Below are 12,927 nucleotides of genomic sequence, written 5' to 3' on the forward strand. Positions count from 1 at the left end.
TCTTTTGGTAAGGTTTCTAAAGGGAGCAATATTGTTGGTGAACCTGCCATTTATTACATTTTGAGTCAAGAGTGCAGTTCTTGTTTTTATTCAAGAGAGCAACATTCACAGTAAACTAAAGTTAATATGTTAGAACTCAGAGAAGCACAATTGATGTCAGGATTTGAAATTCTAAATGCTGTTTCCAGTAAAGACAGAATCAGGTCCAATAAAAGATAGAAACAGTATATCAGGGTTTTTCCCCAGTGAGGGATTGTAGGGTTAGATTAATCGATTGCTGCTTTCAATACAGATGTTAATGTCACAAAAGTGGCAAAATCAGGGATACACAATTTCCAACAGTTGAAGAGTTAGACCAGGCTTTGCACAAGGTGTTAAGTGCCACATTCTATAGCTGCAAGAGGTGCTTCAGAAATGCTTCAGAGGGATTTCTGAAGTGTTTTGAGGTGAAATTGCGTCCTTAAACATCTGCAAAAGAGGGGCAAATATTTGGCCACACTCAGCAATGTAGGGAGGGAGACTTTTGGGCCATAAATGGGATTCTGACAAATCTTTGATCTTTGGGGTTTGCTGTCATACCTAACTAAGCTCAGGTACTTTGAAAGTGTGAATATTTGGTTACAGAAACTTCACCATTGTGGGACTCCAATATTATGGCCCTGATCCGTTTCAGGGACTACATTGATTTCTGAGAACAATTTCTTCTGCCAGCTAGGATTTAACTGAATGTACTCTTTGTAGTAGTGGTAAATGGTCCTCTTTTTAAAAAAAACAGTATGCACAATATTGCATATAGACCAACTTCCAGAAACATTGGCTTACTACTGAAGTTTCAAATGCTGGCCCCGAGTAGTTTTCTTTTTTAAATGTTGGAATTCTTTGATTTTGGAGACACAATTATGTTGGATCAGGTCCAGTGTTTATTTTGCTTACTGCTTTGCTTTATCTAGCCTGACTCTGGCTTGCTTGCAAATTTCCCAGTTTTTACTTTGCAAAGAGTCATACATGTAAAATCCAGTCTCAGTCCTACTAACTGTGTTCACTTGCTTACCCAAGAGTAACTTAAACATGAATAATCCATTGGTCCACTTTTCTATGTTTCTATGGCATATAATCCATAAACTGAGTTCAACCTGTACAGCTTATCAGGCTAAAATGTAGTTGGCTAGCATAATTCAGTTATCAGATGAACATTGCCTGCTTCTTCCTTTAAAAACAAAACATTCTCCTCCAATTCAACTGCCTCGGAAGATACAATACAATACAATACAATAGCAGAGTTGGAAGGGACCTTTGAGGTCTTCTAGTCCAACCCCCTGCCTAGGCAGGAAACCCTATACCGTTTCAGACAAATGGCTATCCAACATCTTAAAGACTTCCAGTGTTGGGGCATTCACAACTTTTCCAGTGGAAGAGAGGGAGGGGTTACGTGTGGGGTATTCTCAAAGCCTGATTGGTCCAAAGACTGAGAGAAAACTTCTTAAATACTCCTTCCTTCTCCTTATCTCTCAGTTTCCTCTCAGTCTTTTGGTCCAAGCACTGTTGAGTATTGTTAGGTAGGAATTAATTCATTTCATTGGATAAATGTAATTCGATTAATTGGAGACTCTAAATTTCTAAATTTCCAAAATTCTGCTGTGGCCCAAGGGACAGTCTTTTCTGCCTCGTGCGGTCGGGGAGAGCCCTGTGGGGCATTGCCCTCCCTCTCTGCGGGCCTGGAGCTCTGCTTCATATCCCCGGGCCAGCGGGGGAGACGTGCTTCGAAGCGCAGCTTTGGGAGCTTTCCAGAAAGTGGACAGTGAAATTGGAAGGTTTTGGCTTGCCAGCGCTCGCAGAGAGCGTGCAAAAAGTCCGCAGAGCCGCCACCTTCAAATTTAACGGCTGCCCCAGACACCAAGGGCACCGCGAGGCAAGTACTAAGGCATACAAACCTCGTCACTGGGTTTTCGGAGCCAGGAAAGCCCATTTCAGACAAGAAGCGACTGGCCACGACATTTGAAAACCAGTCGTGGCCGCCATTAGACCGCACCATACACCCGGAGTTCCGTCGGCCATTTTGGGGCGCCACATGCAGAAAGCCTCGGACGGCCGTGTAGGCACTGGGGAAGCCTCAGGCGGAGAGGCCGGATTCAAAACAGCCCACTAAAGCTCCCAAAGGTCCAGGTTCCGGCGGGGCCTACAGAGGCCTTATCTGAACACGTGAGTGGGGCGATGGAGGCGAGACCAGAGGGTTCCTAAGGCCCTGTAGAGGCCTCTATGGCAGCTGAGGAGGACCAAGACCAGGGTTCCAAGACCAGGGCGACTGCAGCCAAACCCATGGCGTCTCAGCATCTCTAGGGCCATAACGAGGGAGGAGGCAAGGAGACAGAAGGCCCTGGAGAAGACTTTTGCCAGGGCTGAGAAACAGGCTCAAACAACTAGGCCCAGATCAACCAGCAGGTCTAGGTCTCCAGTCAGGCCGTCCTCTAATCAATCACCCTCACCTAGGGGCTTCAGCCCATCCTCCCCTTCGGCCTCCCCATTCAGGTCTCACATTTATTCCAGACGGGGTGTCACCTTCCCCTTCTGTTTCCCCCAAACCAGTTAGGGGGGTGGCGGTGGACCCATTGGAGGGTACCTCTAGAACACACCAGACTTTGCGTAGATTGACCCCACAGGATCCAGGCTCCTCTCATGAGGACATAGAGGATTTGGAGCACCTCCCTGAGAGCATCAAAAGGCTCATTTCAGTGGCCATCACTTGGGGCATCGCCCAGAGGGACAGGAGTTCCCATTCTTATAGAACTCAGGGCAGCCAAAGCCTGCAGCATCATAGGGCTCCCTCTCCATCCATGATCAATGAGGGATCCATCCTGGGGGAGGACAATCTCCAGGATATGGGATTTTTGGAAGACAAGGACTCTGTTCCCCCCGACCCCCCCCTTCCACGGGTCTTTTTCCCCCAGCAATGTTCAAAACCCAATTGCACAAGGCCAAGAAGACCATCAAGATTGGGACTGGGGATCCTATGGTTCCCCCACCTAGAGATCCAGATGTGGCCATGTTTTCCAACACAACCACAAACAAGGAGGAGATCCCTGCTCCCCCCCCCTCCATTTATGGAAATGGTGAAAAACCAGTGGGCTCGCCCCTTCAATTTTTCTAACCCAGGGAGCAATGACCGGCACTTCTACAATGTGGAGCAGGCCTTTGCTCAGACCCTCCAGTTACCATCTAATGACACACCCATTGCAGCCTTGATTTCGTCATCTCCGATGGTCTCTGGGCACTCCGCGGATAAGATGAAACTGGAGGACAAGCAGGCGGAACTTACCTTGCTTAAGAATTTCAATGCTAGGTAACTTATTAACTTCTTTTTTTTATTTCCTTTGTCTTAATATATTTTAGACTGTGTTTGTTAAAAATCTATACCGGTACGGGCTCTGGGAAGTCGGGGGGGGGAAGGGAGGTGGGGTGTTAGGGGGGAGGGGGGATATATAGTATGTGTTAGATTTCAATGTAATGTGATTTCACATGTATACTGTTTCTCTTTAATTTCACTGTAAAAATAGGACAAGCTGAATATACTGACATATAGTAGAAATACACCAAAGGGAGGAGTAGCGGGATAGAAGAAAGAGGGGTAGAGAGGGCGGAAGATAGGATTGGAGGGAGGGTGAGAAGGAAGGGAAGGAGTGGATTGGGAGAGAGGAGTGGTAGAGGGGAATTAGGGTAGAGGGGAATGATGGAGGGAAGATGGAAAGTTGGAGGGGGCGAAAGAAAGAGGTGTATGGAGGGTCGAAGAGGTATATTGGGTCTCTATTTTGGGGGGTATTGTTGACAAGAGGAATAGCTGTGTTTATTGTTTAATGTTGTATGGCCCCGGTTATGCACAGTATATATGTGACTGTATGAAAATGAAAATGAAAAATAAAAACACATTTTATACAAAAAAAAAAAAAAGAATTTCAATGCTTCCACCTGGGCTGTAAAGTCCACGGCGGCGGCCTCATATTTTAATCACACCACAGTGATGTGGCTCCGCCAGCTCCAGGATCACATTCCGATCCAGGACGAGCGCCTCCATCAAGATATTACCAAAATAATTGCTGCCTCCCAATTTTCTGTTGATGCGACCCTGGACGTGGTCAAATTCGCCTCCAGTGCCTTGGCCACTTCTGTTACATCCCGTCGTCTGCTGTGGTTGCATAACTGGCAGATGGACAATAAGACGAAATGGAATCTGGCAGCTGCCCCTTTCACCGGTCTCAATTTCTTTGGGGAGGCCCTTGACCCCATCTTGATTGAGAATAAAGATAAGAAAAAGGTTCCCCGTCTAACGCCAAAAAGACTGAGGGCCGAACTCACACTTATCGCAGACCTTCGTATCGGGCCCCTGAATATGACAATCAGCAATGGTACCAGTCATTCAGGTCGGACAGGCAGTACCCACAGCCAGCTTATCATGACCATAACAGGTTCCAGCACCAGTCTAAATGGCCCTTTCGAGGTGGAGGCAGTCGCCCTTTCCGCAGGGGGAAGTGACTCAAACCCAAGCCTCCCCTCGGCGGCCGTCTGTCCCACTATGCGGATCATTGGGATGAGATTACCTCGGATGCCTGGGTCAGATCCACAGTCCGTCACGGTCTGAGACTGGAGTTCCTCTCCAACCCCCCGAACCTCTTCAGGTCATTCCCACCATCACGGTGCTCGGATTGCCGCCACCTGATGGATCAGGCCGTAAAACATCTTCTCGACATCCAGGCGGTAGAGGTGGTCCCTCCTATGGAATGAGGTTAGGGCTACTACTCCAACCTGTTTGTGGTCCCGAAGAGTTTGGGGGGCTGGAGGGTGATTCTGGATCTCAAATGCCTGAACTGCTTCCTGGTTTACAGGTGCTTCAAGATGTCCTCCCTCAAGTCAATATTGCAGGGTATTCGGAGGAGGGACTTCTTGGCATCGGTAGACCTAAGAGAGGCCTACCTTCCAATTCTGCCAGCTCATCTCAGGTACCTAAGGTTTTCGCAGGGGGACCATTATTATCAATACAGGACCCTCCCCTTCAGCCTGGCATCGGCCCCTCGCACATTCACAAGTGGTAAGTCTCCCCAGCCCTATGAAGGGCCTTCTCATTTTGGGAACCTGACAGAGTGACTGTTACCACAGATGCGAGTCTGTTCAGTTGGGGGGCTTTGATGGACTCCAGATTTGCACAGGGCTGTTGGACTGCCTCAGACCTCCAACACAATATCAATTGGTTGGAGCTGAAGGCAGCGCGACTAGCACTCCAACACTTCAAAGACTCTGTGAAGGGCCATCACGTGCTTCTCCTGACGGATAATGTCGCCACGAAGGCCCACATAAACTGTCAGGGAGGGACTCATTCTCGGGCCCTCTGGCCGGAGGCTCTGAGGATCGGATCTTGGGCAGAGAGACATCTGACTTCCCTGGTGTCGGAACACATTTCCGGCGAGTCCAACCACCAGGCGGACTGGCTGAGCCGGGCGACTCTGGAAAACGGCGAGTGGCAGCTCCATCCGGACCTTTTTCAGGAAATCTGTCAGACATTCGGCACCCCATTGGTGGACCTTTTTGCCACTCCGGCGAATTCTCAGCTGCCGAGATTCTTCTCCAGTTTCCAGAGCCGGACTGCGGAGGGCACGGATGCCCTTAGAAGCAGGTGGCCTCCGGGCCTACTCTATGCCTTCCCTCCCATTCCCCTCATCCCGGGGACCCTCAGGAAGGTAGTAACAGAGAGGGCTCTAGCCATCATGATAGCCTTTTATTGGCCCAGGAGACCCTGCTTTGCGGATCTAGTGCAGGTGTCAGTGTCCCATCCATGGAGGGTTCCTCGGGAGGAGATCGTCTTGCGTCAGGGGGTCTTGATCCACCCGGAGCCCCAGTGGTTCCTATCTGACCACCTGGCTCTTGAACGGCAACTCCTGAGGAAGGCTAACCTGTCCTCGAAGGTCATACAAACCATCGAGGCTTCTAGGCGCCCGTCAACAACTCAGATCTATAATTCCACCTGGGCAGCCTTCATCAGATGGTATTCCCCATTAGGCATCAAACCAGCCAAGGCCACAATTCCCAACGTCCTGGACTTTCTACAGAAAGGGCTGGGCAACGGCTTATCACATAACACCCTGCGTTGACAGGTAGCGGCGCTATCTTCTGTCCTGGGGGGAGTGGGCTCTCCCTCTCTCGCCCACGTTCCTCTGATCAAACGTTTCCTAAAAGGGTCAGCTAATCTCAGACCTCCTCCTATCCACAGATTCCCGACCTGGGATCTTCCCCTGGTCCTCAGGGCTTTGACGGGGCCCCCTTTGGCCGATTAGGACTGCTCATCTGAGATTTCTGTCCCTTAAAGTAGCCTTTCTAGTGGCGGTTACTTCTGCCTGTCGTATATCGGAGCTGGGTGCCCTATCCTCCAAAGATGACCTCTGTCAATTCCACCAGGATAGGGTAGTTCTTCGCCTTGACCCCACCTTTCTCCCAAAGGTGAACACCCCCTTCCACAGGGCACAGGAAATTGTTCTGCCCAACTTTTGCCCGGTCCCCTCTAGTGATAGGGAGTGGCTTTGGCATCGTTTAGATGTCCACCGTGCCTTGCGCGTCTAACTCAGGTGGGCGGCGGGGGTGCATAGGTCGGAGGCCTTTTTTGTCTCCTTTCAGCCGGGGACATTGGGAGCCAGGGTATCCTCGGCTACCATTGGTCGGTGGCTGCGACAGGCCATTGCAGGGGCTTATGAGGCAGTGGGTCAGCCTATCCCGGCCAGGATTACAACCCACTCCACGAGAAGTGCCGCGACCATGGTGGCGTGGGCCACCAAAGCACTGTTCGAAGATATATACCGGGCGGCTACCTGGGCGTCTCCGACCCCCTTTATCTGGCACTATCAACTGGATGCGTTCGCCTCTGCGGATGCTTTCCTTAGTCATAGGGGCCTGTCGAGGGTGGTAGGTGACACTCCCCTTGGGCCTTAGTTCTCCCTCCCTGGGACTAAGCTTGAGTATGTCCCACACGTAACCCCTCCCTCTCTTCCACTGGAAAAAGAACGTTGGTGTTACCTGAACATGTCTTTTCAGGGGAAGAGAGGGAGGGGTTATGACCCACCCTAGTTAGAGTAAGGTAGGGCCAAGGGGAGGACAGGGAGGTTCCCGGGGTCCCTTATATTCGTTTTCAGGCCAGTGTTCGCCATCGAGGAAACTGGGAGATAAGGAGAAGGAAGGAGTATTTAAGAAGTTTTCTCTCAGTCTTTGGACCAATCAGGCTTTGAGAATACCCCACACATAACCCCTCCCTCTCTTCCCCTGAAAAGACACGTTCAGGTAAGACCAATGTTCTTTCTGGAGGCAACTTCTGTTCCACTGATGAATTGTTCTGACTGTCAGGAAATTTCTCCTCAGTTCTAAGTTGCTTCTCTCCTTGATTAGTTTCCACCCATTGCTTCTTGTTCTACCCTCAGGTGCCTTGGAGAATAGTTTGACTCCCTCTTCTTTGTGGCAATCCCTGAGATATTGGATCACTGCTATCATGTCTCCCATAGTCCTTCTTTCTATTAAACTAGACATACCCAGTTCCTGCAACCGTTCTTTATATGTTTTAGTCTCCAGTCCTCTAATCATCTTTGTTACTGTTCTCTGCACTCTTTCTAGAGTCTCCACACCTTTACTACATCGTGGTGACCAAAATGAATGCAGTATTCCAAGTGTGGCCTTCCAAGGCATTATAAAGTGGTATTAACACTTCACGTGATCGTGATTCTATCCCTCTGTTTATAACCTAGAACTGTGTTGGCTTTTTTGGCAGCTGCTGCACACTGTTGGCTCATATTTAAATGGTTGTCCACTAGAACTCCAAGATCCCTTTCACAGTTACTACTGTTGAGCAAGGTGCCACCTATACTGTACCTGTGCATTTCGTTTTTGTTGCCTAAATGTAGAACCTTACTCTTTTCACCATTGAATTTCATTTTATTAGATAGTGCCCAATGTTCAAGTTTGTCAAGATTCTTCTGTATCTTTAGCCTATCTTCTGAAGTGTTGGCTATTCCTGCCAGCTTGGTGTCATCTGCAAATTTGATGAGTTCCCCATTTATTCCCTCATCCAAATCATTGATGAAGATGTTGAAGAGTACTGGACCCAAAACAGAGCCTTGGGTGTTGAATTGGTGATATATTAAACCTGTTCAATTGTTCTGAGGATAGTAGCATTAATACAGTACTAAATGGCATACTCTCCCAGAACTTCGGTAGGGGTATGCTAAAGCTGATCCTTGTACTTAAGAAACCAAAGAGCCAATCTCATATTTCTGGGTTAATATAACAACATCAAGAATATGCATTTAGCATCAATAGGAAGCAATTCTTAATAGTAGTTCCAGTTTAAATTTAATATATATATTTTATTCTTTGTAAATACAATGGTTACAACCTTAACTTCACAAATCAGTTAATGCACTTTTGTACAAGAGAAGTTTATTCGTTCTAAGATATTTCAAGTGCTGATTTTCCTTCCTCAGTGCTATTTCCTAAAAACAAAAACTTTGAAAAGTACAGTGGTTATTTCCCCTCCCCCCCCTACATTTTAATACTCTCAACTTAAGCAGCTCATAAATGTGCTTGGGGTGGTGAGGATTAGAAGCATATGAGAAAGGTTTTAATGGACCTGGAGGTTTATATATGTATATTTTAAAAATCTACAACAACCTTTCCCACCTTAACATCTAGTCCTAGCCAACGTGACCCATAAGTGGAATGATGTGTTTCCCCAGACAGCATCAGGCAGACTAGAGAGTTTCAAAGATAGTTATGTTTGATGTATTGATCAACTGCTCTTCCAATAATACATAATATTTTCCATTCTTTTGTAAGATGAGTCCCTTCTTATACATCTCATTAACAAAGAGTTTGGGCATCATTGCCTTTGGTTTCAGCCTTATGCCAGTGGAACAGCGATGAATTCACTGTGTCAGTCCTCTCCATTTTTTTTTTTTTTGGTTTTGCTGTTTAGTCTCTTAATGTGTATTTTTCTTAAAAAAGGAAAACTCTTTTTAAAGCTCTTCTGTCTGACATATTAAACTGAAATGAAATGATGTCAAGATTTAGGCATGAAGTCCACCATTGGTTTTAAAAAAAACCTTAAATAGCAGGCCTGGCAAATTTGAATTCAAAAGGTATTTGCCAGAGTACACCCCTTAAAAATTCATTGCAAAGGCCACTTTTATTATGTTATAACTGACACAAATGTTTGGATAATCTAGTATTCAATGTTTCCTTTCATGTAAAAAGGGCTCACCAACAAACTAGTTTAAAAAAACGCACATATACACAAATCGTTGAAGGCCACCTCATGACACATTACAACAGAATAACGTTTGGTTACCCAACTTTTTCAGAGTATGGAATAAACAAACCCTAGAGATTTCTTTTGCTTCAGCTTGTCCTTTCTCCCTGTTAAACTGTGATTTTCCCCAAACCTGGATCTAGGAACAACAGTGGAATGTTCAAAGCTGCAGTGGTGGGAACAGTTGTCTAGTTCAATCAAGCTCCATTTTAATATGTAACAGTATTTTCTCCCAAACTCGCAAAATGATCTCTATCGATTGATTTTGTTGTTGGATTAAATGTCTTCAGGATTCCATTTCTTGTAGAATTATCTGATGTTTGCTCTCCATTAGTTAAAAAGGTCTTTAGAAATGATCACCTGGCTTCTCTTTGTTGCCTCGCATCTGATCTATATGTCACTGGATTTATACATATCTGAAAGCAGTCTTGTAATTGGCACGTTCCCAATTGTTTTTTTGAAAAATACTTCTTCTATCGTTGAGGGGCTAATTGAACGTAAGGCTGGCAAGAGCAACAGCAGTTTCCCAAAACGACACGGCTGGGTAGGGTACCTAGAAATCAAACATGGAGGTTATTCAGTGGAGCCAAGGTGGCGCAGTGGTTAAATGCAGCACTGCAGGCTACTGCTAGATCAGCAGGTCAGCGGTTCAAATCTCACCGGCTCAGGGTTGACTCAGCCTTCCATCCTTCCGAGGTGGGTAAAATGAGGACCCAGATTGTTGGGGGCAATATGCTGACTCTCTGTAAACCACTTAGAGAGGCCTGAAAGGCCTATGAAGCGGTATATAAGTCTACTGCTATTGCTATTGGGTTTCAAAAATTTTTAGAATCTCTTCTGTAGGTGTGGCCTGCTTTGTGGGAGTGGTTTGCTGGCCATGTAACTGGGTGGGAGTGGCTTGCCGGCCATCTGACCGGCTGGGAGCGGCTTGCCAGCCATATGACTGGGTGGGCATGGCCAACTTGTAAAATGTGGTGAAACTCACTTAACAACACTCTTGCTTAGCAACTAAAATGTTGGCTCAGAAACCGGCATTTGAAGCATTCAAGTCTTAAAGCTGTCAAGTTACAAGACCCTTGCACCCCTAACCCTTTAGAAAAAAAAATCCCAGGGGTGTTCAAACTTGACAGCTTTAAGACTTGTGGACTTCAACTCCCAGAATTCCTCCTCTCGCTCTTCATCTTGATGATGTGCGGACGGGCGGGGCAAGGGAGCTGGAACTGGTTCTAAATGGCACTGTAGATTTGTGGAACCTCTTCTATAGAAGAGGTTAGAACTGGCAGGAACCCACCCCTGAGGTTAATCCTACTAACAATAAATAACATTGATAACCATGTTAAAGCTATAGATCCTTTCTCTTGATAAAAGCAAACAAAATGCCAACTCTACAGCTCTATTGTGCTTTTAAACAGAAAAGGAAATAATTCCCCTTGATTAGTTATTTCTACATTCAGGGTCAGCATGTAGGCCTATATATCGGAGCAAGCTGTTAAAAAAAAGGCTTTAGCCTAAAATATTAATTGTTCTGCTTAGAAGAGGAGATTTTATTATAACAATTTATATATATTATGACTCTCCTGCAATTTATTATGTTGATGGGTAATATTTAAGTAAAGGTATCAATCCCCCCCAAGTCAACATACATATAACTTAAATATATACATTAGAATTCAGAGTCCTAAAAGCCATCCAAATGCCAACAGAATTAAAATATCAAACTAAAGCAAAGTCTCTTTGCCAAATCAAAGCCAGTTGGTAGAGGCAGCTCACTTGGAAGCCTTCAAGAAGCATCCTAAAGGGCCAAAACAATGCAACCTGCTTTCAAAGGCTGCTTCTTCCTTTTGAATCCCCCTTCCTTCTTGCAAGGCTCCTCAACCTCTACAACCAGGGTGCATTTATTTCTTACAAAGGTAGGGCTAGGGTATCCTTACCTCGTGTGAATGTAGCTGTTCAGGGTGAGCTGAGCTTCATCTTGAAGAGCTGCAATGGCGGCAGCATTCCGGAAACTTCTCAGTTCAGAACCGCTGTGTGTAGGTACTGCAAGCAGACAGTCCACTTACTCAGTGAGATAACCACTCTTCGCATATTACCAGGACAATCAAGTCAATCTTGGCAGCATGGCTGCACTTCATTAGCTACCAATTTCATAATAGCGCTAGATTAATGGAGCCAGCTATCTAGGTCTGGGGCACTGGCAGGACAACTCGCCTGGAAAACTGGGAGCACCAATGTTTTAAGAAACAATTCTATTTGTTTTCGTTTAACTTTTAAGGAAGTGCTACAGCTTGTTTGCAAAATTTCAGTTTTGAAACACCAGCCAAACAGATGGTAAACATGAGATTCTGAAGCTCTTGACTTTAGCCAAGCTTGAGTGGTTTCTGGATTATCAGCATACTTCTGCTGAGCACACACGCTTATGTGAAGCAGGCAGCCATGGGGTTATCACTGGGATGTAAAGAAATAGGACTTTTCCATACATCACAGATTGCACGTTTCGCATTTCCTTTACTGCTTGCTGTACCCTTCCACAGGATTACTTGATTACTTTTAATGCCAAGTTGTTGACGGGGATATAACTTTCCTGTTAATATAAACAGGAACTGATATTAATATGCTAATTTCTCCAATACCTGTAATTACTTCCTTAAAAGAGCAACCAGGTTGAAACTAAAAGTAAAACTAAACTAAGCTAGTAGCAAAGATGGGTTCCACCACAAAACCGCGCCCAACTAAACCGCGCCCGACTAAACCACGTCACTGACGTCATCAACAGGACGACAACAGCGCGGAGACAGAAGCACGCTGTAAACCCTAAACCTAAAATTAACCCCTAAACCTAAACCTAACCCCCCTAAACCTAATCCTAAACCTAACCCTAAACCTAACCCTTAACCTAAACCTAATCCTAACCCTAACCCTAACCCTAACCCTAACCCTAACCCTAACCCTTAACCTAACCCTAAAGCTAACCCTAAAGCTAACCCTTACCTTAAATTGAATCGACTTGCTTTCAAAGCGCTATTTAAAGCGCCCTTCTTTCTCCGCGTTGGCTGTTGTCGCCCTGTTAATGACGTCAGCGACGTGGTTTAATTGGGCGCAATTTAGTCGAGCGCTGTTTTGATGGGTCACAGCAAAGATGGGCACATTTTTCACATTGGAATCTCTTTGCTGCCTTAGTTGGGGGGGGGATCTATTTGTTGCAGCATGATCATTCAAGATGTTCCACAATTTAAAATTGGGAGGGAGGTCACCAAGTTCCGAGGCACAGCGGCTTGATGCATGCTAGTAAGTCTTTCTTTATATTCTTCTTACCTGCTTTGAAAGTGACAATACATTTGAGGCAGGCAAATTCTGTGGCATCTAACCGGAGCTGTCTAAATCGAGCCACCACCTCCTGCAATGCTTGTATTTCTGAGATAATCTTATTCAGCTTTTGAGAATCTGTGTTGTCACCATTCATGCCTGGAAAAAAAAATGTGTGAAATGAATACACTAATAAGTCATTTGAAGTAATTTGATAGATTGATTTATTTTTTTTAGAAGTATCAATAGCCATGCCATTGTTACTTTCTCAGATCTGCTTCGACACAAAACTGACG

The 12,927-nt window shown here is 45.8% G+C and overlaps 1 protein-coding gene across 3 annotated transcripts in view; it reads right to left on the reverse strand.

Annotated features, from left to right (window-relative positions):
* Nucleotides 1–8,134: 8,134 nt before the first annotated feature.
* The window catches only part of NR2E1 (nuclear receptor subfamily 2 group E member 1), a 32,587-nt gene continuing 27,794 nt past the window's right edge, over nt 8,135–12,927 (reverse strand). Inside the window, exons 8-10 of one of the 3 annotated variants that reach the window (XM_087718676.1) lie at nt 12,641–12,790; nt 11,260–11,365; nt 8,135–9,881 (exon numbers count right to left, since the gene is read on the reverse strand). In XM_087718676.1, the coding sequence (XP_087574802.1) occupies nt 9,719–9,881; nt 11,260–11,365; nt 12,641–12,790 (419 nt within the window). In that variant the 3' untranslated portion in view covers nt 8,135–9,718. Of the gene's footprint in view, nt 9,882–11,259; nt 11,910–12,640; nt 12,791–12,927 lie in introns of all 3 variants that reach the window. The other 2 variants (XM_087718677.1, XR_015697075.1) reach the window with 2 other exon arrangements.

The sequence above is a fragment of the Thamnophis sirtalis genome, unplaced genomic scaffold (assembly GCF_051295495.1).
Source record: "Thamnophis sirtalis isolate CommonGarterSnake01/CBP01778 unplaced genomic scaffold, rThaSir2_p1.2 scaffold_6, whole genome shotgun sequence".
Taxonomy (NCBI): domain Eukaryota; kingdom Metazoa; phylum Chordata; class Lepidosauria; order Squamata; family Natricidae; genus Thamnophis; species Thamnophis sirtalis.